This window comes from Seriola aureovittata, chromosome 18, assembly GCF_021018895.1.
Source record: "Seriola aureovittata isolate HTS-2021-v1 ecotype China chromosome 18, ASM2101889v1, whole genome shotgun sequence".
NCBI classification, from domain to species: domain Eukaryota; kingdom Metazoa; phylum Chordata; class Actinopteri; order Carangiformes; family Carangidae; genus Seriola; species Seriola aureovittata.
The window spans coordinates 22550211-22577500 of NC_079381.1; the positions used below are offsets into that span (position 1 = coordinate 22550211).

The following is a 27290-nucleotide window of genomic DNA, read 5'->3' on the forward strand; positions in this document are numbered from 1 at the left end:
GTTGCTCAGAATGACGTTTAGTTTTTGCTGTTTCCTTGTAAAGTTCTGGATCTGTTCACAGTCGCTCTGTGGTCGTCCCGCTCACAGCTCATGTCCACACTGAGAACACAATCTGTGATTTCAGATCACAAATTACACCAAACTAAAAGGTTTTGAACCACTGGTCCAAAGTCTATCATCCTCCTGGCTTCAGATCAGTGACCTTCATGCCCCCCCCCCCCCCCCCCCCCCCAGTACCTCCCCCCTCAAGCTCCTGTTACCCTCTCCTGCCACTCAAGGACATGTCATAAAAGTAATTATTAATAAGCTGATGTATTTGCTTTAGGGGTGGGGGGGTCGGGTGGTGGGGGGGGGGGGGTAGCAGCATCTGTCTGAATAAACATGACCATAACACTCGTTTATAAAGGAATTATCTGAAATAAAAACTAAAGAATTTCAATATCATTTTCAGTCTTGTTCAAATTCAGTCCATCGAGATGAATAAAGACACATCAGTGTTAAATAAACAGGCTGAATCACTCAAAAAATATCTGACGGAAGCTGAAGTTTTACGTTTTATACTTTACAACAAACCTTTCTTGTGATTTTCAAACCTTTGTTGTAGATTAGTGACTGTAGAAACAGACAGAGGCTCAACCTCATGTTTTTCACCTCCTCTTGACTGCAACACGCTCCCCACAACATATCAAAATAATATTTCTATATTCATTTATTATATATTTCATTGCTAATATTTGTTTTGTCATATACACCAATTTAAACCTTAATGTCTTGGAAATGGAAATTGCAGTAAACCCTGATACAGAGACGGGACAGTTGACCTTCATGAGCCGTGCTGCCTGAAAATAAAACACCTGACAAACACCAGAGATAAATGAAGTCATCCACTTCACTGACATGAAGGAAGCACACCTCGAACACAGTTTTATTTTTGTCTGTTTGACCGGAGGAGATCTGTAACAAACACAAACAGACAGAACTGATGCCGGTGACGACGACAACAACAACAACAACAACAACAACAACAACAACAACAACAACATCACTGAACACTGTCACTGCTACTGAGGACGTTCTGGAGCTTCGGTCAAACCACAGCAGCAGTCACTCGACGGCCTCGGCTGGATAAACACCAGATATCTGTGCAAAAAACAAATAATTTCAACATTCAAATATGATGTTCCCGCCGCAATTCAATCAAACTCTGAAAGGAGAAGATAATAAACGGATAAACTGAGGTTTTTCTAAGCTCTTGTAACCAGGTGACGTGAGGTTAACTGTGGTAAAGTGCTGCCAAGTGGGGGCGCTGTTCCACGGATATATAGATATATATATATAACTGGTTATTGCTGTTCACCATATTGAGTGTAAGGAAGCACCTGACTGAATTCTAGATGCTGAATGTTTCTGGTTCATTCCTTCTTTCTGCTGAGCTGTGTGTGTGTGTGTGTGTGTGTATATGTGTGTGTGTGTGTGTGTGTTGTTTAGTCTTTACATGAGGTGAGAGGAATACCAGGTACCTGATATTACAGGTAGACCACCTGACATTATTCCACTGACCATAAAGTAGTCCAGTCAAGTACATAGACTAACAAACAGATCAACAGTTTTAATCAATGAGCTTCCTGTTTGCAGTGTTTGTGCTAAGCTAAGTTAGCCACAGTCTGTGGTTTCATACTGACACACACCAGCTCTTATCTGCTTCGTCCAAGAAAGTGAGAAAAACTGAGGACAGCAAAAGTAACTGGGCAATAAAACAAATGGCTGTTTGACGCATTTGGCATTTAGCAATCAATATAAATTGATCAGGCTACTTTAAAGCCTTTTGGCAGCGTGTCAGTCACTTATCAATATTAGTCACATTTTCAGATTGATAAACATATCCTGTGTGTGTGTGTGTGTGTGTGTGTGTGTGTGTGTGGTGTGTGTGTGTGTGTGTATGTGTATTAGTGTGTGTGTGTGGATCAATAGGCCTATGTCATGGTCACTGGCAGAGAGAGAGAGAGAGAGAGAGAGAGAGAGACTGATGTCTGACTCCTCTGACAGGTCACATGACTCCGGCTGATTTGGATGTTGCGTTTATTTTAGGTCCACTGAAACACCCCCCCGCGCGCCTCCTCCCCCCTCCTTCTCATTTATAACCGACCTGGAGTCTGTCAATCTGTCATAAGGTCCTCAGTGAGTGAGGCAACAGTTTGTTTTGGTGAAGCTCAGCCTCTTCAGCCTCTTTCATTCAGCCGCTGCGTCCTCCACGCGCCACCATGACGCACATCGCTCCTCTTCTTCTTTTCACTCTCAGTTTGACATCTTCAGTCTTGGGGTCGGGGGCTGCGGAAGCCTCGGTTCTCTGCGCCTGGTCTAAAGTTTTGTCTAACGGAGAAGTGCACTACAGTTTCCTCCGGCGGGGCTCTCCATCCGTGCGGCTCTACCACAGCGCCTGGTCCGGGCAGGAGCGCGCTCTGCTCAGCTGCGCCTGGAGCGACGACGCGGCAGTGATCCACAACTATTTCTCTCTGTGCCTGGAGCGCGCGCAGGAGTTTTCCGATAAGCCGGATGAAAATTTCGATGTGGAGTCGATGATTGGAGGCGAGGAGCAGTGCATCTCTCTGGCTGCTCCAGGGCCCGGGGGGTCCGAGCTCGGGGGGCGCACAGGGGAAAAGCCGATGAGGAGGAGGAGGAGGAACAGCGTCCCTGGTCTCCCCGCGGCTCAGAACAGTCAAGGTCAAGATGAAAGGTCAGAGGTCAAGAGCCGTAAGCGTGTAAAGCGCGGTTTCATTGTACCTGGGACTCTCTGGTGCGGCTCTGGCAACAAGGCGCCATCATATGAAGATCTGGGTAGGTTGATTTCATATCTCACTCTAAGTTTGTCCATTTATGAGCTGGGTTAGAGCTCATTAGAGAGAAACAATAAGCGGAATAAGACACAAATATGTTTATTTATTCCTTCTTGAATGTTTGCATTTTCCATTTTCTTGTTCTTCTTTCTTTCGACCTGTTAACACCTCATGTCCACTCTAAGTCCGTCTCCTGTGATTACAGCCACAAGATGTTAAATAGTTCAATATTATATTCATGTAAAACACATGATCAGTGGTGGTTGATTATTATTGTCCTTCTATAAAGTTGTGGGACTTGTGACTTATTTTAAAAAAGAAAAGAATTGTAAAATCTGATGCAGCAGAAACTGAGGTGTGCTGACTGTTCGTCCTTAGTATATGGGCTGAGCTCCAGAAAAACTGGATCCTATGTTTCCCATAATGCAACTCAACAACCTCCTTTATTAGAATTCCTCTGCCTGGCAAATGTCCACATCTTTCAAAATCCTTCACCCCCCAGCTGCAGACTTTTTGTTAGAAATGTTGAATTCCTGGTGGCGTGAAGCCGACTCAGCGTCTCTTTATGTGGAACAAAATCACATTTGTTCATCACAGCGTCCAACACATTTCTCTTTAGACTCTCGAAACAGACAAGGAGAGAAACTCAGAAGCCTCAGGAATAGCAACAGAAGAGAGAGAAGAGAGATTCTTCTTTCAGGACAGACAGACATGCAGCAGATGTCATATGAACTAATAACTTAAAGCGGCACTCGGTGATTTAATATTGCACTTCCATGCAGGAAGTGAAGCGGCAGAAGCCGAGATTTCCTGACTTGTGGCCCCCAAATCACTGGATCACTGGAAGTTTAAATACATTTTCTCATGAGCAAACAAACTTCCTTCCTCATAAATTCATCTGATTTTTTTTTGTTGAGATTTTTAAACTTGTTGTTTACTTGCTATGAGTTCCTGCCTTTGTTGTTGCATTGCTGCATTTCTCAGCTGTTTATTCCCACCTGTAGGTCAGTGGAATACAGTGAATCTTGTCCACAGTGTACAAACAAAACGGGGACTCGCTCGCTCTAAAGCGCCACTAGTGGTCACAAACTCCACAAAATACCTTTTAGTGATTTTCTCAGACGTGACAACGCTCCTCCAGAGCCACAGAGTCCTGATGACTCGTAAACTGCCTTTGTAACTTCAGCGGCGTGTCCCTTTAACTCGCAGATCAAATGTTTATTGCTTCACTTATAAACACACTTTTTTGCTGGTAAATGACTTAAGATGCAGCGACGTTTTTAATGATCATTTCATCAGGCTGGAATAAAACTCTCGCCTTATCTCTTGCAGGGGTCTTTGCAGACACGGACAGCTGCTGCCGGGAACACGACCAGTGCAAACACACCATCCTGTCCTTTCAGTCAGAGTACGGCGTCTTCAACAGCAACATCTTCACCATGTCTCACTGCGACTGCGACAACAGGTAGGGACTTATTACTGTATCCTCACCACCTCATTTTATCTGTGTGTGCTTTCTTCAGTGATTTTTATTTCTAACTCTGGACCCAAAACGACACGTTATAGGTTTCATAGTTGTCTGATGGAGGCGAACGACAGCATCGCTGACGTGGTGGGATACACCTTCTTTAACCTGCTGAAGATGCACTGCTTTGAGTTCTCCCACCGCCTCCAGTGCACAGAGAGAAACTGGTTTGGAATGTAAGTAAAGGTTTAATTTATTTAGTAAGACTGTGGTGTATATAGGTTTGGATCTGGAGTACAAATCAATAAATAAGTTTTGTGATTTATCAGTGATTTAGATGATGTGCAGTGTATATATATATAACTTCTCGTCTAACTCTCTGCAAGAAAGCAAATGAGTGTATTTCCCAAAATGTCAAACACGTCCTTTACATGACTTCAACAGGTGTAAAGAGACTAAAATGGCTCTGTATGCTGATGTCCATCCACCCACACTGTACGAGTCAGAGGTCAGCATGAACAGTACCAGCTCCATCGCCAACGCCACCATACCTGCAGACCCACAGCTCTTCTCCATCACCGCTGCTGCGTCCACCGTCCCTACACCGTCAACGAGCTCACCCTCAGCCTCCATCACTCCTGTCACCAATGTCACCGATGTCACCGATGTCACCGATGTCACCGATGTCACCGATGTCACAGATGTCACCAATGTCACCACTGTTACCGATGTCACGGATGTCACTGATTTCACCGATGTCACCAATGTCACCAATGTCACCAATTTCACCACCTCCACAGTCACAAACACACCAGCGAGACCCAAAGTTTCCGTACCTGAGAACACTTTACCCACCAGAAACCGAACTGAGCCGGATGCTGACACTGCAGGTATTCATTATCACGCACTTCTCTCCAGCACCTCGGTTTATTTCTCTACACAACAATAACGAAACCAAACATGTCCATCGATGCTTCCCCTCCACAGAGATGCAGCTGTCATGTGGTGTCTATAAGGATCTCGATGAGTGCAGGAACAAGATCCTTCCCCTGCAGAGGAGATATGGCCTCCACAACCCGGAGCCCAGGACGCTGTACCACTGCAACTGTACCACCAGGTAAATCTACCATTAACAGTCAATAGATACCAATCAGGCCGAAAATTTATCTTATTTTTTTGCATAAAACTCTGTATTTTATTGGCAAAATCATCCAATCAAGTCAAGGGGATGAGTCAAACCATGTCTATAATACACAAAATGATCTAACCCCTGGAGTAAATATTTCTAGCCCTTTTTGCAGAGCATATACAGACTTTGTGATAATGGTGCACTCACCTTTGTTTCTGTGTATACACAGTATGACAAGGCAGACTTAGTGTTTCATAACACAAAGTAGGCCGAAAGCAGTGCACACATACATTCACCGTCACACTGTTACATAGCGGTTCTCTGAATCTGCACAGAAGTAAAATCTGCTGCGTTTGTTGTTTTTTTTGGCGCGTCAGTCTGTCTGTCGGTCTGTCGGTCTCTGATGTTTGTTTTCTCTCGCTGTCTTTCCAGATTATTCCAGACTTTGGTTAAACAAAGAAAACTGACCGAAGTACAGGCCCTTCTGCTTGGATATGTGTCTGAATCTTGCTTCCTGCCACAGGACTGCACAGCAGACAAAAGGTCAGTATACGAACGCAGACGCACTGTAGATATATCCACACCTCCAGGCTATGAGAAAAACACTGAAACACTGTGTGATTTATCAGATTTTTATATAATATATTATGATAATTATGTATAGTAGAGGTGGAAGTAACCTTACTGATACAATAATGGAAAAATACTTCAAGTCCTGCAAAAAGTACAAAAATAATATCAGCTATATTCACCTAAAATATCAAAGTAAAAGCACTCTGCGGAAATCTTCCCCTGTAGCTGATATATTATTATATCTGACATTATTAGATTGTTGTTGTGAAATGTGGTGGAGTAAATGTATAAAATGGCATAAAATTGAAATACTCAAGTACAAGCACCTCAAACTTGTACTTAAGCAACAATATCATCACAAAACCATCACTGCCTCCTCTTTTTTCAACAGCTGTACAGCAGTTCTGGTGAGAGCAGATCTCCCTCAGCTGGAGCAGGGGAGCAGTGCAGAGGTGGAGGAGCAGCGCCATCTACAGGCAGTTAGACTGACGTTCAGGAGGCAAAACACCAGGAGGGCTAAAAGAAAAGACAGAGCGGTGAAGCTTCACAGACTGTGTCTCAGGATGACCCGGCCCAAACAAAAGAACAAGACAAGAAAACGTGGTCAAAATGCTCAACAGCCGGCTGTTAGAGGGAGAGAGCACGTCTGAAAGTAACTATCATGGAGACCCAAAGTGTTCAATATTAGATAGAAACATATGAATAAATACAAATAAATATAACCGTGAAACTCTCAAAAATGACTTATTTATTTAATGATGAACACTTTTGATCTCCATTAAATATTGTAGTATTATGTATTTATGTTGTTACATCAGGGAAGTGAAACTGAGTTAAGGCCAAATTGTTTTTTGAATCTGTTTTGAGCAAACTATAAAGTTTTCCTCGAGTATAATAAACCTTCTGGCATGTCATCGCAGCAAAAGCACAGGCGTAACTTATAACATTAACTACGACTGCATTTCATTCAGAGCAGCCCTGCGGTTCTGCTGCTTTTCCTGCCGTGACAAATTAAGATGTCTGCCACAAAACACTCGTGGTTGTTTTTTCTGAGAATAGAATAACAAGGAAGTCATGGTTAACTCACCTTTTTATGTACCTCTGCATCGAAGTCTGCACTACAGTATTTCCTCTATAGGACTTGCAGCCGCCACTGGGGACACTGAGGTCATGTTCCTATTGTTTCTGGTTGTGTTTGGGGCGTTTTAACACCTACAGAGGTTTAAAGGACTGTTTCAGATATTCTTTGGCGTCAATATCAATTTAAATGTGACTATTTTTAGCTGTAAACTGTATTCCTTGCAATGTGGAGGATACTTTGGAGCAGCATTTAGACTATCATGTAGGGAGATAGAACATAACTCAACAGTTAAATAAATAAACATAATGTGAAAGTATTTATTAATGTACACTGTCATCAGACATTTCATGGGGGGGGGGGGGGGGGGGGGGTACTCCTGACCTCAGTATGTCTGAAATCATGGCTACAGTCCTGCTCCCTAATCACTGTTTCTGCACTTACTGTACATGTAAATGTTTGTACTGTGTTGTTGCAAATCTTTTGTGATGAAAGCAAAGAAAAAGGAGAGGCCTAAGTGGGGGGGAAAGTATGTAAATATCTGTACATAAGAAACACACTGTGATATTTTTGGTTTATGATGTATGTATGACTCATTAAATTTAAAGGAATAGTTTGACATTTTGGGAAACACGCTTATTGTTTTCTAGCAACAAGACTCTTAAGATGATAGGATTGATGCCACTCTTGTGTCTGTACAACAAATATGAGGCTAGAGACAGTAGTGGTTAGCTTAGCTTAGCATTAAGGTTGGGAAGAGGGGGAAACAGCTAGCTTGGCTGTGTTAAAAAGTAAATTTGCCCTAATAAAAACATTATATTTCATTTATTTATGTACAAAATCTCAGGTGTAAAAATGACAAGTTTTACTGAGGTTATATGTATTTCTTGGCCGCAGGCAGTGACTTCCTGTCACCACAGTGAGTTTTCCAGGCAAACAGGAGAAACTCCCACACACAAACCCCTATAAAACCACAATCTTTTATTTTTACTCTATGAACAGAGAAAATAAAGGAGATATTAGCTAGTGAGCTTTGGAGGTGATGATGGGTGGGGTTTGTTACATTTGAATAGAGCCAGGTTAGCTGTTTGCCCCTGTTTCCAGTCTTTATGCTAAGCTAAGCTAAATGTCTCCTGGCTCAGGCAGTTTCATATTTAATAGACAGATTTAAGATTATCAACCTTTCCGACTATAAAAGTGTCTGCTTGGGAAAATATTGAACTAATTATTTAAATGTTCAGTAAATTAGATTTTAAACAGCAATATAGCAGCAAGCAGTTATTTTCTATGTAAACATATCATGGAGTCATAGCATCTTGAGCAGAGAATGAAGCCACACCCCCTCTGTGTGTTCTGGTCTGGCTGCGCATGCGTGTTAGTGCCTGTACGTGTGCTGTTAGCATGTACGGTAGTAATCAAACAGTTGGCCCTCTCCATGTTTATAAACACACAGGGACCGCCCATGTGCAAGATGAAACAGTTGGTCAGGTGAAAGCCACCTTTTAAGATTTCCTCCATTGACGAAACCGTGTTTTTTTTTGTGTATAAATGACTCTAGCAAAGATAGAGATAACACGAAAGCATAGGTGGATTGACTATGGGGCCCAACGGCTCGGCTAACAGTTCTTACCGGCTCTTGTGGCTGTTAGGAGCGGATAAGTTCAAGGCTGAATTTCTTTCCCAGTCTCATGGAGCCAATTCTCGGCTGGATTTACCGAGGTTGAGCGTCCTATGAGCTGCTAAATGGCCCAGCATGATTTGGAGCTGGCCTTTCTTCTCCTTATGCGTAAGTAACTTGATGGGTACATGTCTGTTGTCATTAGTAACGGCTACAGCGGCCATGATAATGTTAGCTAACATTGCTATCGCTAGCTGGCTAACTGTAAGCATTTGGAGCATATCGCGGCAATGCTAGCGCGGGCTAACGGTTGTGGTTAGCTTGTTTTTTGTTTGTTTTCATGTATACACGGTTACTTTAAGTTAAGCTTCTTGTTGTGTGTTTATCCGGCTTTCATTGGGCTTTGTAACACCTTGCTGACTGAGGAATTAAAGGGAGGGTGAGGGGGGTTGTGACCGGCGGAACATTTGTTTTGGTCTGAGATGCTGTTGATCCAGTGCGGCATCTAGTGGCATTGACGATAGTCTACAGAACATTTCAAAACAGAAAAACACAGCTGGGGAATATTTGCTTCCTGTCATTTATACAACATATGTTCCATGTGTTTAATTATTGTTTGTTTGAATCCCAATAAAAGTTAAAAACCATGATAAACTGAGCATTTATTCCACAAATAAAGTACCATTACTTTTAAACTCCTCCTAACTCACCACACTGTCACGGTAACAGTGCGTACAGGCCTGTTGTAATGAATATCTGTCAGGTAACTCAACTCCTCTCTGATGTCATGAAAATGTAATTGAAACCTTGCTGAAGGCTGCAGCCATGGAGCCGACCGGATCCCCGCCTCTCACCGGACAAAAATTCCGCTAAGGGGAGAGGATCGGCTGTGGGAACATGGCGCACTTACTCTGGATTAACTTTCCTCAGGAAAAACTGTGGAGGATCGCGACATAGCACACGAGTCTCCCCATCTTAACTTCATCGGTTATTCAAAGCGCAGTAGACTCTGGATAAGCTTCAGTGAACTTCAGGGCTTGTATTGTTTTGGATGGTGGCTGAGTGTTTTCCTGTCCTGCTTCTCTGCAGCTGTGGGATGAAAGTTTGGAGCCGCTGTCGCCGGATTTAGCAGACAGAGATGGAAAAGCAAAGAACGAGGAAAGAAAAGGTAAGGCCAGTGGAAAAACCAATGACTTATTTAGTGGTTTCACAGATGTCACGATCCGCTGTTGTGATCGGTCTGGGTGGCAGTGTAACCTACGGGAGGCTGAGGAAAAAGAAAGAAAGCCCGTTTGCACAAATTCTAACAGTGTGACAGTTTACAGACAAACAGGCAGCTCACAGCTCATCATGAGTTTCCATCCTGTAGGATTTATTTTGAAACTACTGTTAGGAGATTACACACAGCTGCCATCTGATTTCTGTCAGGCTGCAGAGGAGGCTGCACGATGGGGTCACTGCAAAGCAACTTTTCCACTCCACTTCCATCTGCTTTGAAAACCCTCTTAACCCTTCACTTATGCCTGAGGATGTCACCTTGTTAAGTCGGTGTTAGCTACGACTTAACAGTCAAAAGATAGGGGTCATTTAATACAATTTAATGATTTTATTTAATTCATTAATTTGATTTAATTATAGCTGAAAAGCAGCCAAAATCAAATATATCAAACACTATCCTCATTAAATAGATTAAAAGAGTTAAAGAAGGTGAGACAAGGTTCATTCATTTGCATTTCAACTTTCAACAACAAGGTAAACTACTTTACAAAAGACTTAAAAATGCATTAAAACAAAAATATAAAAGAAACACAAGCAATATAAAAAGACACATACAATAAAACAGAATAGTATAGTACAGTTACATTTATTGCATGTTGTTTATTGATAATAAGCAGTGACTAACAGGAATGCCTGAATTTCAAAGATCTGAGAGCTGGCGCAGACCTCGAATTTCCTCAGTCTTTATTCCAGAAAAAGAAGTAACCTGAAAAGCAGCAAAGTAAAAGGCATCGCGGAGGGAAGTGTGTATCAGAGGTTTAGGAACTGATTCTTTTTAGAGACTGAAATATTAGCTGAAAGTGTGTTTATCAGTATCTGTGTATGATGTTGGCCGGTGGGTGATTGACAATGTCACTGTTAAAGTTTGTCTTTTTACACCATAAACTGAAAGTGATTAGTCGACTGACAGAAAATCCAATGCCAATTATTTTGACAAATTGTTAAGTAATTTATCAATCCAAAACTTAAAGAATGAATTGGTTGCAGTTTTTCCAATTTGAACATTAGCTGCTTTTCTCTGTTTTAAATCATTGTAAATCGAATATCTTTGAGAATGGACTATTGGTTGGAAATAAACAACACACTTTGAGAAGTCATTGCAGACAACATTACATTTGTAAGACAAAGGGATTAATCAGGTTTTGAAGGAAAATAATCAGATTTATTGAGTGTTAGTTACAGCTTTAAGTATCACCATTACAAAGTTTGTCCTCCAGAGGGCAATGACAGGTTCAACTGTAAAATGTCCAGTTCGGTACAGTCAGTATTATTGATACACAACTTTCATTATCGATTAATCTGCCAGCTGTTTTTTCAGTTAATTAATTGTTTGAATGATATTAAATCTCAGAAAATACTGAAAAATTAAAGTTTCTCTGACACTGAGGTGATTTTTGAGGTTTTGAAAATGCTCGTTTAATCCAACCAACGGTTGAAAACTCCAAAATGTTCAGTTAACTATCAAATATGACAAAGAAAAGCAAATAAATATTCACATCTGAGGAGCTGAAACTAGAAGAGACCAGGGAGTTTTGCTCTAAAAAAAAAAAACCTAACAATTAATTAATTACCAGAATAGTTGCAGATTAATTTTCTGTCGCTCAGCTAATCAGTTGATTGACTAATTTTCAACTCTAATCCACTGTAATATCAGTCAGGCCATAATTCTTTCATTCTGCTCATGTAGAGCCATAACACTGACTGATGCTAAAAACATGTTAACTTTAGTCTTGACCTCATACAAATGTACAATATAAATAGATCAACTTTCTTCTCAGCTAACATCATGGCGTCATATGTTGTATGTGGCTGCAGTTAATAAGAGCTTGTTGTCTCGATGCTTCACCTACAACATGACTTATATTAAAAGAACAAAGGTTCACGCTGAGGGACACAATTTCCTCCTTCAGGTATTCAGCCCCGCAGTGTAAGTCTGTCTGTCTGTGTGTGTGTGTGTGTGTGTGTGTGTGTGTGTGTGGTGTGTGTGTGTGTGTGTGTGTGTGTGTGTGTGTGTGTGTGTGTGTGTGTGTGTGTGTGTGTTGTTCTCCAGGAATGTACTCCCTTTGACCTGGACTGAAAAAGGCGGCTGGGAGTAGTAAGACAGGAGACAGGGGAAGTGCGTGTGTGTGTGTGTGTGTGTGTGGTGTGTGTGTGTGTGTGTGCGTGTGCGTGTGTGTGTGTGTGTGCGTGTGTGTGTGTGTGTGATATTGGAATGACTTGCACAGGATATTCATGTTGTGTTCCTGTCTTTTTTTGGTCCTTTTGTGTGTGTGTGTGTGTGTGTGTGTGTGTGTGTGTGTGTGTGTGTGTGTGTGTGTGTGTGTGAGAGAGAGAGAATGGGGTTGTTCCTCCAACTTGAACTCTTTCCTGTGCAAACTTCTGTTCACACACCCTAACATTTTTTCTATAATTTGTGTCTGTTTTGTGTGTGTGTGTGTGTGTGTGTGTGTGTGTGTGTGTGTGTGTGTGTGTGTGTGTGTGTGTGTTGTAGTGCAAATACATATGTCAGCAGTGACACTTTCGATAACAAACTGTCAGTGGAAACGTCCTGCTGAGCGACGTAGTGCTGTCAACTTGTCAACTGTTTTGCATGTACATTTTGTGTGTGTGTGTGTGTGTGTGTGCATGTGGTAATAACTGCACCTGCAATATCAAACATCACAGACAGGTGACACAACGAATCAAATCACATCCTGATGAAGCTGACTGCACACGCATGTGGTTTGGAAAAGGACGAGTTGAGTGAAAAATACATCAACGTCCTAATTCAAATCCATGGAAGAACATTTTAAGGACTGAAATGGGCAATTTGCAGTTGTTTTCATGTAATATCTACTGGTTTTGTTCCTAGTAGAGAGAAATGCAGTCATTTCCAATGTGTTTGATGCATTTCCAATCCAAATTTTCTCTTCCTCGATATTGCTTTCATCAGCCAAACTCAACCCCCCCCCCCCAATTTAATTAAATCATTGTTTAGTGTAAAAGGAAACATGAGACCGTATCTAAATTCTGAAACGTAAAGTGTGAATGTTCATACACCATCTATTTTACGTCTGCACTAATTTTAATTACGGCCTCATAACAACAGACACACCATCGCATTCAACAGTTCTTATACATGTGACACACACACAGTTGTAGTGGTAGGATCACTGGTGTTGTGTTCAGACAGAGACGTTCCAAAAACAGACTGAGGTGGAAGAGGCTTCACTGAACATAATTACATGCTTCTGCACATCTTCACCAGACCACTTCACCTGTGCTTTTCTTCCATCTGTTTGCTTGTCAACCACAACCACACTGCTTAGCAACGCAGCTCCTCCACAGCGTGTTTTTAACTCCAGCTCTCTAAAGGTTCACTGAGCTGTTTTCCTTTTATTAAGCTCAAAATGTCTAAATCTAGTTTTAGATAAACTTTATAGAGTAAATCTTACGTCACCAAACTGCAAATGTTATTTTCCAGGTCTCCTCTGAAAAAGAGATTTTAATCTCAAGGGACTTCCTGCTTAAATAAAGGTTAAGTAAAAACAAAATTTCAGAATAAAGGCTTGTCTTTGCCTTCACATTTATTTATTGTGAAGCAAAAGCAGAACGCGGCGTAGTATCTACGGTAACGTAAGCATCAATGAACAGAGCTGAATGAAGACCCGTTGATGTGGAGCCATAAAGTCTTGCAGATCCATTTAATTAGGTCAGTATCAGCACTGATACTAATCAAGTGACTCCAATCAGTGCATCTCTTGTTTTTCCTCCTTTTTTTAGTGTTCGGTGTCAGTTTGTGTGTCATCTTTATGACGCCATTTTGGCCAAGACTCACTCAAAGAAGAAGCACTGCATTCAAAATGTATTTTGAAGGAATGAAAATATACTATTCATCATACAGCAGGACATTTCAGACTATTTTATTTACCGCTGTGTGGCTTGATTTATAATATTAGATAATAATTTACCAGTTTGTATTATTAATTTGAAGTTGCAAAGTAACTGTTAGTCACAGCTGGCAATATTTTGCTTCCAAAATGTACAAGTATAAAGTAGCATAAAGTGGAATTACTCAAATAAAATACAAGTACCTCAAAATCGTACTTGAGTACAGTATTGTACTATATGCTTAGGTTATTAACTCCACTCTCTCATTTTCCAGTTTTCACTTTGCCTCAGAAACGTGACTTCAGCTCTTACAAACCGTTTGCAGTTTGTGTTCAGGTGCTCCCACGCAACACCGAGGAGAGGCTTCAGCGAAGTCAGGCCTCTGTTTAGAGAACACAACAGCGTACATAACCAGCTCTGTGAAATCTGTAAAGTAAACCGTGTGATTACAAGAGTCCACACTAAACTCCCCCCACTCACTTTTCTTCATGTGCTCTATTAACTGTACTCAATAGTAATAGGCTCAGAGATTTACGCATAAGTTCCACACTCATGATATGTGGCCGTCTTTGTTTATTTCTGCAAACACAGCCCTGGTAACACGTTAAACAAGCTCTGCTTCATATCACACTCGTCATATTTGAACAAGTGTTTCATAACAACATGGCACATTCATGAATGGTGATGGCATGCTGGAGAGAACAGCTGAAAAATGAGCTCTGTCAGAAGACGGTGAATTGTGGATTGAGCAGTACTCCTCCGGGCTGTAGCTAATACCAAAAACAGCTGTTTTTAGTATTTTTAGACTCAGAATATTTAGATTTGATGACTCCTAATTCAAATATATAAAATAATACATGAAAAATTCAATGTTTCTCAACCAGAATTTTATTTCTCACAGTGTGGAGAAGGCTTTGAAATAATTTGTATATTTGGAAGTAAATTGTCTGTAATTTCCCTTCCAGAGACGAGACAAGACAAATCTGAGAAAGTACCTTTAATAATTTGAGTGTTTCATATCTGGAAGAATTTCCTTTGTGAAACAACTTCTAATTTAAGTTCAACTTGCAGGTAATTTAGTGGAACGACTAATTGCATAAATAACGTGAAAAACAGATCCAAGCAGAAGATTTTAAGCGTCTTTTATTTTGGATATTTTTTTAATCCATTCACTGTTGACCTCACTGTTTACAAAGGCTGTGCCAGGATCAGTGACAAAAAACACACCTAAATCTCACAATTAACAGCCTGCAGCTCCACTGTTTACAAAATGAATCACATCCCCATCTGTGAGAGACACACTTAATTAAGAATGCCATTAGGTAAACAGTGAATGTTAAATGGACTTGAGAACTCGAGATGTTATTATGTTTTGCAGCTCACTTGATGAGCCAAGATGGAGACGTTTGATGTGTTGTTTGGTCTCGTGTAAATCTGCTGTGTGTCCAATAGAAGAAATCCTACAAGTTGTTCTGGACTAAATACACTCTTTATATTACATACTGTAGTTTTACAACACCTGCATGCACCTGTCCCTTTCACCTCACACAGTATCTTTGCCTCAGCTCGTTCCCTCCTCACCTCCCTTAACGTTTAAAAAATATGAAATAAACCTAAACTACACTCCAACTTTTTGTCGTCGAAATGGTACAAAAAGTAGCAGCTGTCCAGTGTTAATGTAAAATGACCCGAATCTTCACAGACTTGATGGTGTGAGACTGCCAGACATTTTTTTTTCTTGCAGTTTATTTCAAATCTATTTCCATTGCCTTTCCAAACAGCGTTATGCTCTTGCTTCTCACTCAAAGCTGTTGGATGATGCATTTGCAAGTTTTTCGGAATCCCTCCAGTCTACATATTTGAAGTGTGTATCCAAACATTTCAGTGTGTGTTTGTGTGTGTGTGTGTCAGAGAGAGAGAGAGAGAGAGAGAGAGAGAGAGAGAGAGCGGGAATAGAGAGATATAATGAAGGCCTTGGTGTAAGCTCTGGTGAAAGGACAAATTTGGAAACACCAGATCAGGGAGGGAGGCATCGGTTCAACGTTAAAGCTGCAGCGAGCTAACCTCAGTGCGCACATTTTACACAAAGTTTCAGCGGGTGTGACAGAAACGAAGGAGAAGAACAAAACCCTCATCTGACTGCCTGAGTCTCTGCCTGACTCTCCTCCTTTCTCTCTCCATCTCTCTGAGGAATTTGAGCTGTTACCACCGAGCAGGAGAGAAAAGTGCACGCAGCACTTTGGTGTCCCATTTGCCAGGAACTACACGATCATATCATGCAAATGAGGCTGCTGCAGTTTCTGTGTCGTCCTGGGCAGGATTCTGTTTGCAAGAAGATGTTTTCTTTACTTGTGTAACAGCAGCCAAAACCACAATTCATTTGTCTGTTGAAACTTATTTTTTATTTCTCATGTAATTTGATCAATCTGACCTTTTAAGTGACACGTACGCAGCCCGCTCTCATGCGCACCCAAAATGACAGGCACAAAGGGATGGATTTTTCTGAAGGTTCACCGACCCACATTATTATGTATGAAACTACCAGTCAGAATTATTTTCTACTATTTACTATTACTAATTGAAGGTGCTGGAATGATGTTCAGGACGTTCTTCCAACCCAGTTCAGATGAAACCAAGCCTACTTCCGTATGACGAAGGCCGAGGCCCAGTTTCCAAACTAGTCAAACAGTACTGATGATTATACAACATACAACACCAACATCTACAAAATTACATGAAATAAAACCATAAAAATTTAAACAAATTTCAAATAATATAAGAATTAAGTGTGGAATTAATCTTCTGGTTGTTTTGGTTGTGACGTTTGGGAAAAGTAAAAATAAATTGGTGAAAATATCAAATTCTCCTAGAATCGACCAATTATCCAAGAACCAAAGATATTGATTTTACAATGATATAAGACGGAGAAAAGCAGAAAATCCTCAGATATGAGAAGCTGGAACAAGGAAATCTTTTTGAATGAAGTAACATTTAACCAGTCTCTCCTCTCCCTCCCCTTCTGCTCCCCAGTTCTCCCTGTTTGGTTCTCGCTCCACCAGCAGGACCACCAACCCTCCTTCGTCATCCTCCTCCTCTTCCTCCCCTGTGATGCCTTCAGCCCCGACGTTGAAAAGGACAGAGCGACCGTCCGGCTGCACCCCCCCCGGCCTGAGCAAAGCGGAGTTCCTGGAGCGCGTGCGTCGCAGTAACCAGGCCTGCCAGCAGGGGGAGTACGCCCTGGCTGTGCGTCTGTACAGCGAGGCCCTGACTGCTGACCCCCAAAACTGCATCCTGTACAGTAACCGCTCGGCCGCCTATCTCAGACTGGGTCAGTACAGCACGGCTCTGGACGACGCGGTCAAAGCACGTGTCATCAATCCCAAATGGCCCAAGGTAAGAGCTTTGACCCCTTGTTGCTAAATCACACAGCGTGATGAAAGCACTGCAGCTAAGAGTGGGGAATGGGTTTTATGGAGCAGAAGAGTGGATGTGTCCATTAAGTAGATGGTTAGATGGATGTGTGATGGATGTTTGAATGGGTTCTTCACTTGCCTGCCTCTCAAAATCATCTCATTAAAGCTACATCTACTGTACGTCTACATGGAGCAGAGGGAATACAGCTAATTATAAACCTTTATAATCAATATGTTACCCTCTCTGTTGGCTTCCTCTCTGTTTGTCAGGAGTTCATGTACAGGTCAGCATGTTGAAGTATCTTTGATCACCTGTTGCTGGAAATAATCACAGCTTTTCTTTCCTGTGGTTTTGCCAAGTTAGAGCCGACAATCTTTAACTGGCTGCACAGAAAGAAGCAAGTCCTCATTTCCCCTCTCTCCATCCCAGATCCTGTCAGACAGCTTGTTTGGCTAAACTTTTGATTGTTACCGGTGTACGGCAGCTGAACACAAGCCTGCTATTTAGCCGCTGCGGTCCCCATGTTGTGCCTTTAGAGCGTAATGTAAAGCTTGTGCCGTACAGTCTTTCTTTGTTTGATGAGTGCGTTTGAAAAGGACAGCGTACACATTTAACTCAGCATAATGAGATATCCCTGTAAATATGCTGGTGTTGGCAGACGCAGTGTGATGACAGTGACGGAGCCAAACAAGGAGACGGTGTTGGTGCTGATGTAAGAGTGTGTCAGTGTGTTCTCTAACCGTACATCATCAGAGAGAGATGTAAGGTTGGGCGATATAAAAATATAGACTGAAGTTTCTCAACTTTCAGTTTGTCATGCTGTGGTATCATCTCTGGTCGTATTACAGAGACGAACAGCTGGAGGTAAACATTGCATGTGTCATCATGGCCGCCACTTCTTCTTGTGTTGTTGCTGTGGGCACTTTCACGTCATGGGAGGCTGCAGAGGCAACGCACATGAAGAAAAACCTCGATTCTATAACATGATTTCAGTTAAACTCATGGGTTATGTTTGATTCAATAACATGTAATTTTCTTGATTTTTGATTTTGTATATTAATGCTTTCAAGCTAGCAAGCAGCTTGTACGTTAGCAAACACATAAACAACAGCGTTCTTGAGGAGTTTACGTGACTTTTGGACCAAACAAACTTCATGTTTGTTTGTATCTGTAACCTCAGGGGCATTTAGGTCGTACAATAGTGGAATTCCAGAAAGTGCAGTTGATGGTTTTTCTAATTCCCGCCGCTGCATCGCTTTCTCTTTGGTTGTTTTTTTTGGAAACTGCCGAGGACCTCCTCATTTACATAAAATTTAAATATTCCAACTTTCAACTCCTTTCTTTTCATGTATCTCTAGTCGGTTTCTTGTTGCCTGTTTTCTCAGAATCCTCTTTTCTCATAGAAAATGAATGCAGACTTGCTGTATTGCATCATACAGAGGTGTTTCACTTATTTAGCCTCCCCTCATTGATATATTATAGATACCGCGATAGAGCATTTTTATCTTCAACGCCTGTGAAGTTTCATGACTATATGGTTTTAATTTCCAGTGGTGTGAGGCAGGTTCAGTGACGTGTGAGAGAGAATGAGTCGTATTAAAAAGTGCAGTGTTTCACATTTCCGCCACATTTAGCAGATAAACGAACGTCTGGAAACTGCATCAGGTTCTTCTCCTTCACACTTGAAGTGGCCCTTTACATCCACCGACACAGTCAGCAGCGAGGGGAGAAGTGAAGGATGGCGAGGGCTCGGAGAGTCTTTGAAAGCCATTCAGAGCGGGGAAGCAGGCAGGCATGAGACAGGGTTTGCCAGGCTGCCTCTGTCTGGACGACTGGGGCCCGGCCAGCTCGACTCGGCTTCCTTTCTCTGTGAGAGAGAATGGACGGAAGTGGTGTTTGGGTGTGTATATGTCAGTGTGTTTGTGTGTGTGTGTGTGTGTGTGTGTGTGTGTGTGTGTGTGTGAGACAGAGCTTCGCACGGCTGTTATTTTGTTTTTGAAACCCTGGCTAGGCCTTGGCCTGAGTTTGGCACTTAAAGACAATAACAGAAGCAGCATTCCTTTGTGTGTGTGTGTGTGTGTGTGTGTGTGTGTGTGTTTGTGTGTGTGGGTGTGTGTGTGTGTGTGTGTTTGTGTGGCTTGTATAGTGGCGGTGTCATAGCAGTGAGCTTGCTGCAGCATTCACCGTGGGTCAAAGGCAAGGTCAAGACTAATGAACTACCAATAAGAGAGAGTCTCTCTGAGAGCGACGTTTACTTCTGCTTCACTTCTCTCTTTCTGCTCTTCAGCCGGCCGGCTTCGCTCTCCTCTCTTTTCTTCTCTCCTTTTCTGTTCTACCTCCCACAGTTTGTCCCATTGCTGCCCCTGTCGACTTCTCTGTTGGCACAACAGTCTCAAACACACACTCACTGTATCGCAGGCACACACACACACACACACACACACACACACGGTCATGGGAACAGAGGGGTGTAACTGGTCAAAAGTCGCATATGTTTGTGTGCTTATCTGGATAACAACATAGTTCAGAATGACAAAACTTCTTTGCATTTTGATGGTGTTTTCATGTTGTTTTTGTGCAGCTTTATCTTTTCTGTCGTTGCATTCAGCGCAAAGCTTTTTGAGAAAGCCTTTTGTTCCTTTGTGATTCAAATGAAGTCAGTTCACTGAAGTAAAACTGCTGCAGGAGCGAAAGCCTTTCTCTCTCTCCGACAGACCTGACTGTTTTGTGTATGAATGTTTGCTGTCAGCCGCGCACTCGCTCTGTGTGTTTTTTTGTTAAGTTGTTAGGTACTTTCAAAAAGCCTTTTTACTGCCACACAGGTGCATTTATTCAGATTCCTAAGCCTTTAGCAGTCTGGGAAACTCTTGCTTCTGCACACAAACTGCTTCACTCTTTGGTCCCACAAATAAAGACGTCTGTTTGGGCCTCTCATGTCCGAGAAAAGAGGCACAACAGCAGATGGATGGCACCAGATCTGCTTCAAGATAAAGTAGCGTGTCCGAGTTCGCTCCGTTTTTGGACAATTCACCCTCAGCCACAAATTTAAGGACAGGGTGACCAAAAGTTAGAGATTGTTAAAAACAATATTGCTTATTTACACATTGTGTTGACACAGATTAACATTGTCATTTATTTGTAGTCATGTTTGTGTCCACACCATCAATTTAAGTCTCATATTCACCCTCAGTTTCTGGTCCCCACCAACTCAGAAGACGTTAAAAGATTCGGGTGATATTTCTCTGTGGGTTCATCACTGCGAGATGATGATGATGATGATGAAGACCGTGTGAAGCAGTCGAAAGCTCCAGAGCAGCTCCTAAATGGACCTTGTGTAGAGATTGCTCCTTACCAAGAACATTAAGCTGATAACTAGCCATGAAAAACAGATTTGGTTTTATGTCTCCAGGTTTTAACATGGCTCAAATTTTGAAAGCCGAAATAATTAGTGGATTAATTGATTAGTCAATGAACAGAAAATTAATCAATGACTTTCAATCAGTTGTTTTTTATGTTTCAAGGAAAAAATGCCCAAAATTTGATGGTTCCAGTGTCTCAAATCTGAGTATTAGTTTTACATCACTGTACATAGAACATCTTTGACTTTTTCACTGTTGTTCCAACAAAATTAGACATTTGAAGATGTCATCTTCGCCTCTCACCACAATTTTCCTAATTTTATTTACATTAATAGAGCAAAAAAACATTAATAGCTTCATCAAGGAAGTAATAGTCAGAGTATTTGATGTTGTGAATACTTGTGAGTTGCTGTTTTTGGTTGCTCAGGTTGATTCACAAACCTCTCTGGGAACAGTTTTCATCATACGTCTACAGAAGAAACAGCCCCAGTGAAAACAGGGACGCCATTTTTGGAAAGAGAAAATGATGTTGAATTTCTTTCACCTTCATTACACCGGAGTAGAGACAGAAATCTCAGAGACAAATAAATCAAAATCTTAACAATCTGAACGGCTCGACTCTTTGTAGAAGTAAACGAGAGGAAGTTTTTTTTTCTGTAAGTTGGGTGAAGTGGGCCTTTAATCGTGTGGCCTGTCCTAAACTGTTCCTGAATATTCTGCTGTGGGAGTTGTAGCTGGAATCAGTGCAGATGATCAGTAAACGACGACGGGCTCTCCGCTCTGAAGTGGAAGCCAACCAGATGGCAGCCAGCTACGCCTGTTTACGCAGAAGGCCGCGGAGCTGGCCCCGCACCGCTCAGGCTTCCCCTGTCATTAAGAAACTACTCTGTAACCACATGCTGCTAAAATATTACTGACATACGGGCGGAGAAAGCACAGAGTCCCGTCCCTTTAAGTGGGACTCGGGGGCCTAAAATGGCCGGTTTGGGAAGGTTCTCCACATGACAGAGTTTACATTGTAATGTGATTTAAAGAAGTGAAAAGATTCAGTGTGCTCAGGTTTGGGTTTCTCCCTGGTCGGACGAATTTAAGACCCCATGACTTGAGCGGGACTCTGACGATCTGATTGTAATGTTCTCTGGAGAGTTTGTGCTACATCCGAAATTGTGTCATTGAGAACTCAGTCTGGGTCAGTAGGGTAATCCAGGACTTACTGCAGACCATGTGAGCAGAGTGAGTTTCCAACAGGGAGATATTTCACTTTGTCTGCTCCACTTCGGCTTTTGTGCATGTGCCCGTTGGATTTAGTTGTTTTTGTATGTTCTCTTCAGAACTCTTCAAATCAGCCTCAAACAACTCAGAGCTGCAGTTATTAGTCTCTCACGCAGTTGTCAACTATTTCGATAATTGATCGATTGTTTGAGTCACTTTTGAAGCAACAAAATGACAAAAATCTGTCTGTGCCAGCCTCTTAAATGTGGGTTTATTGTCTGCTTTCATTGTAAACTGAATCTCTTTGGGTTTTAACTGTTTCTCGGACAAAGAACGAGCAATTTGAAGACGTCGCTTTGAGCTCTGGGATGCAAGAATGAACTGTTTTATCAATTAGCCAATTGTGATGCAGATGTGAAGATTTTATATCATTTTAAATTGAATATCTTTGGGGTTTGGACTGTTAGTTGGATAAAATAAGACATTTGTAAATGTCATCTTGGGCTCTAGTTATTTTCTGACATTTTATAGACCAAACAATCAATCAGTTAATCAAAAAACAAACAAAATCAAGCGGTTAATATATAACAAAAGTAATAGTTAGTTGCAGCCCTGCAGGAAGAAAATCTGATTCAGATCACTTTTCTTGATTTCACCCTGTAATTAGCTCCAAATGTCTTCTACGTCTTTCCAGGAAACTTTGCAGACGTTTTCAGGATCTGCAAAATAAATCATTACCAAATCTGTTATAATGAGTCACATTGAAATGAAAAGGATGTGTTTCCGATGCAGCCACTAGAGTGCAGCACTGGTGCACCGGGGGAACGGCCTGGTCACAACCACGGGGAGCTCAAACACAACTTTTCCTTTGTTACACCCCCCCCCCCCCCCCCCCCCCCCCCCCCCCCATGACCCACATCACATGAGGCTTTGCAGCTCACAGGCATGCACAATCCATGTGATCCAAGCCCGGCTAAAAGGCTGTCCGACGCCGCAGAGATAGGATACTGTGTTTGCTTTAATAGCTGCTCCGTCACCTCTTGTGGAGGGGAAGTGTGTTAATTGTTCTTTAAGTGTCTGGGTTTTTATAATCACTCTGCATTCTCTCTCCCGTTTTCTTCTTCACTTCTTTTCCTACACCTTATCGCTCCCATTAACAGCAGCAGCAGCAGCAGGGCCAGATGTGCTGCACCTCACAGCTTCTCATCTGTAAGTGAATTTGATAACATGGAGAAACGTGAACATCAGCAAATAACCTGCTGCTCGCTCTTTCACACACACACACAAACACACACACACACACACACACACACACACACACACACACACACACACCCAGACTTGCACTACCTCTCGCCTGCAGAGTGTAATGAGTTTTGATTTTGCCTAGAAGTGGAGCCTAATTGTCTGGTATCAATCGAGAGATACGCTCCTACCTCTCTGCACTCTTGCAGTGTTGGTTCATACGCTGCTGTAAGACATCTGCTCACACACAGCCAGACTTGACCAAACTCTGCTGTCTCAGCAACCGTCCTACTGGAATCTCTCTCTCTCTTTTCTTTTTTTTCCCTTCTTTATCCTCCCTCTGCGTACATCTCTCTTGCTCACAGTCTGGTGCCTCGCCTGTCCTTGCAAACAGAACTGCAGAGGAAGGAGAAAAGATAACAGCAGTGGGAGATAATGAAAGAGAGACTTGAAGACGGTGTGGTGTGACCGCTGTCGGAGTGTGAATGAGTGAAAATGAACGTCACACGATAAGGATTTATGTCCCGGCTTCGAACACCAAATGACCAGAGCACAAGCAGAATTTAAATCAGGGTAAACAGTTGGTCCGACTGTACATGATTCTCACCCTGTCGGACGTTGTTGAGGCGACGTCCTTTACTTTGATGAGAACGAGATGTAAATGTTGTTCGGTATTAGCATCAAAGAACATTATGTAAGTAGCATTTGAGCTTCAGCCAGGAAACATGATGCAGATATAATGTTTACCATGTTCACCATCTTAGTTCCACGCATTAACATGCTAATATTTGCTAATTAGCAGTAAGTGGGAGGCCAATGATTAAAGCATTGGATTAATTGAGATGATCTGGACCTGCACCAAATTGAACAAGGTCATAGATTTCAACACCATTCGTGTCTGGTTTTTATTAAGATCAAGAGAAATGTTGAAAAATACCTGCACAATATCACTATGTTTAAGAAAACTGATTAAAAAAATTCCTGGAGTCGTCCGCCCCCCCCCCCCCACTGCAAACAAGCAAATAAAGCAACAAACACACAGAGGATAAAAATAAGGTCCAAGTTGTGACAAACCAGAATGATCCTTTAACTGCTGCATGTTTTCACTGAGCCCACTGGTCCCTCATCGCTGCATATAGCTCCATGCTTTAATTTGGGACTTGTCGTCCTTGACGTCGGTCTTGGGATTTCTCGGTTACCCCTCAGTGCTTTTGGAACAGAGCGGCCTCTGAGTAATAAACCTGAAGGAAGAAAAAACAGAAAGAAGAGAGGAGAGATAAACAGCAGGGGGAATGACTCACTAATAATGGGCTGTATGTTGCTATTTCAAGACAGAGGTTGAGGTTAATGAACAATCACGTATTTGGGACTCCTGTGATGTCTGTGTGGGTGTCGGTGGAGGCGGGAGAGGTTGGGTTTGAGCTTCAAAGAGTTTTTGGGAATGTGATGGGAGTGTGTGTAACACAAGCAGGGTTCACATCCTGGCTTACGGTCTTCCTTTTTATGAGGCACACTTAAAATAATGAAACGGCGGCATAAATCTGACAAGCCTGTCAATCTTGTTGTTTATCAACTGGACTCTTCATCTCATCACAATGGTATAAAAGCATCACGATTACAACATTATCCCACTGTGTCCACCAGGAGAACAGCACATCAGCACCGTGATCATTCAAACTGATTGAGAAGTCGCTGGCAGTGATGAATAAGAGCAGTGTAAGTTCTATAAACTGCACTTTTGAGAAAGTAGTGTAGTGGAGCAGGTATGAGGGTACAAGCGTCAATGCAGATCATGATGTAAGTAGCAATGCTAGCATGCTAGCTAGAGTATCACCAAGGTTCGGGTTTGATCCAGTCACCAAAATGACCAAGTCACAAAAATGAAGCTTTGCAAACAACAGCAAGTGATTTTTCAGGCTACATATACAATACTGTTCTACCCCCTGATTGGTGGAGGGTACACCTGCAGCCCAAGAGGTAGACCTACAGGCTTTACTCAGGCTATAATATAATGTTAAGATAAAATATAATATTTATCTGTCATAAAGTATCAGGTTTCAGTGTTTTTGGATCAGACTGTTAATTTGAAAAGTCCAAATCAACCAATTAAATAAAAAATTTCATTATAAAATGCTATTTCTGCTATTATAGTGACATGTACATCGTTACTCGACTCCCTCAAGATGACCCCTGCTAACATGCTGCTGTTAGCATTTAGCTCAAAGCACTGAGCCACGAGCATGACTGTGGCCTCTTGCTGGACGACAGGGGATGTCTCTGGCTGTAAAACTAAATGTGTGAATTCAGGAGTGGCTCAGTGACGAGTAAAACTGAGCTTTAACTTGAATTTGTTGTTGGTTTTGGTTTTCTTATGGGATTTGTTGACAATGAAAATAAAAAAAAGATCCTTTTAAAATGACGTCTTCAGAAGTGTTTCCAGTACGACCACCTTGGAGACCGCTGGGGTAGATCCAGAACATAAAGAAACTGTATCCCTGTGGCTCTTTATCTAGATCCTGGGATGCCACTGAGTTGAAAGTAGGTTTTCTAGGTCAGCTTCTAACTGATTAGAACTTTTGCATCAGTCTTTTTTTTTTTATCTTATTTTTCTGCTGTAAGCGAACTATCTTGGCACCATGTTCTTCTCCCCTCACTCTATTTATGCTTCACGCACCGTGCTCATGTTCCACTACAACTAAAATGAGAGATATCTTCTGTCAGTTTGCCTCCAGATCTGCGTGGATGCCCCCTCATGTTGTCCTGTATTAAACGGACTTGTTGCAGTGCTTCATGTCGCTGAGCGGACCGGCCTGTCACTATGGCAACAGTGGTTCAAATTATGGATTATCTTTTTCTTGTGTGAAATTGTTCTCAGGATTTATAAACTCAGATGACTAGTGTGTGTGTGTGTGTGTGTGTGTGTGTGTGTGTGTGTGTGTGTGTGTGTGTGTGTGTGTGTGTGTGTGTGTGTGTGTGTGTGTGTGTGTGGCTGATTTCTTTTATTACAGAGCATAAAGGTCTAAGGAGAAGAAAATCACTTGAAACATGAAATTCAAAATTGTGGATTTTGTGCTTAGTTGCCTCCCAAAGGAGACGACGCTCATTTGGTTCGTGCAGTAAATAATCTATCTGGCTTTTACAGAGCGGTGAAGTGAGAGGCCACGCTGGCTTTGTTCTCATTCTGTGTTCCTGTTTATCCTCAGTGTTACTGCGCACAGAAACACTCGGCTCTCTGAGATAATGTTATTATCACATAAGGTTTATTTTAAGGTCACCAGGTTTCATCATTTCAGTTTTTTCTTCCAAATCAGGTTTAGAGCTGCAACAATTAGTCGATTATTGGCAATTATGCATAAATTTTCAAGCACAAATGTCAAACTTTCATTTGTTTCAGCCTCTGAAATGTGAGACTCTGATGCCTTTTCTTCTCTTACATTACAGATATCTCAGGATTTTAGACTGTTAAAACAAGGAACAAGGCTCAAGAAAACTATAGAGATGAGCCCACAGGTCGTCTGTGCAGCAGGTTGTTATGACCCATAGTTACGTTTTGTTGCTAGGCGACATCAGGTGGTCGTAGTAATTATGACAGGAGCAAAGGGGGAAAGTGCGGTGACCGTAGAATAAACCTTATGTGAGGAGGTGGTGGACGGATGAATATGACACGTGAGAGCGGTGTTCGATTCCCGTGTGAAACCGGCAGTTTACGTTGTTTCTATTATCCGTGAACGTTGTTCGACAAAGTTAACCACGTTGTCATTATTGTAACCATGACGACAAAGATCGTCTATTGTTGAGGAAGTACTTATTTTAACTCGAATAGCTGTCTTAAAACCTAAACCTAACCAACCCGTGACTGTTATTGTGGTAACCATGGCGACGAAGCTAGGTAGGCTGCTCTCAGTACAGAGTGCGTGTTTGTTATTGTTACCATGACAACCAAGGTCCGGTACACCTGCTGACATCAGGAGACACTCCTGTGGGTCGTACCGGAGGGTTGAAAAAGAACGACCTGTGTGTTTGTTCACTGGCTGGATTTTTCACTGGCGTCTGATGTTTCGTAGATTGACTGATTAATTGATTAATCAAGACAATCAGAAGATTAGGATTTTGAATGAGGGGCGTTGTCACTGTGGTATCTCTGTAGTTACTGAAGTGAAAGATCTCAGTACTTCCTGCGTCTCTGGAGTCACGTGACAAAATGAGGCTTTAACT

At 42.0% G+C, this 27290-nt stretch overlaps 2 protein-coding genes across 3 annotated transcripts in view; both read left to right on the plus strand.

Annotated features, from left to right (window-relative positions):
• The first annotated feature begins 2172 nt into the window (after positions 1-2172).
• On the plus strand, positions 2173-7698 carry pla2g3 (phospholipase A2 group III). Its single transcript, XM_056402802.1, has 7 exons — positions 2173-2835; positions 4167-4299; positions 4401-4535; positions 4744-5189; positions 5287-5416; positions 5861-5971; positions 6393-7698. Exons 1-7 carry the CDS (start codon positions 2262-2264, stop codon positions 6649-6651), a joined length of 1788 nt encoding a protein of 595 aa, XP_056258777.1. The 5' UTR covers positions 2173-2261; the 3' UTR covers positions 6652-7698.
• Positions 7699-9564: 1866 nt separating this feature from the next.
• ttc28 (tetratricopeptide repeat domain 28) overlaps positions 9565-27290 on the plus strand; it is a 108360-nt gene continuing 90634 nt past the window's right edge. The window contains exons 1-2 of one of the 2 annotated variants that reach the window (XM_056403631.1): positions 9565-9865; positions 16876-17238. In XM_056403631.1, the coding sequence (XP_056259606.1) occupies positions 9836-9865; positions 16876-17238 (393 nt within the window). In that variant the 5' untranslated portion in view covers positions 9565-9835. The remainder of the gene's footprint in view (positions 9866-16875; positions 17239-27290) is intronic. The other variant, XM_056403632.1, reaches the window with a different exon arrangement.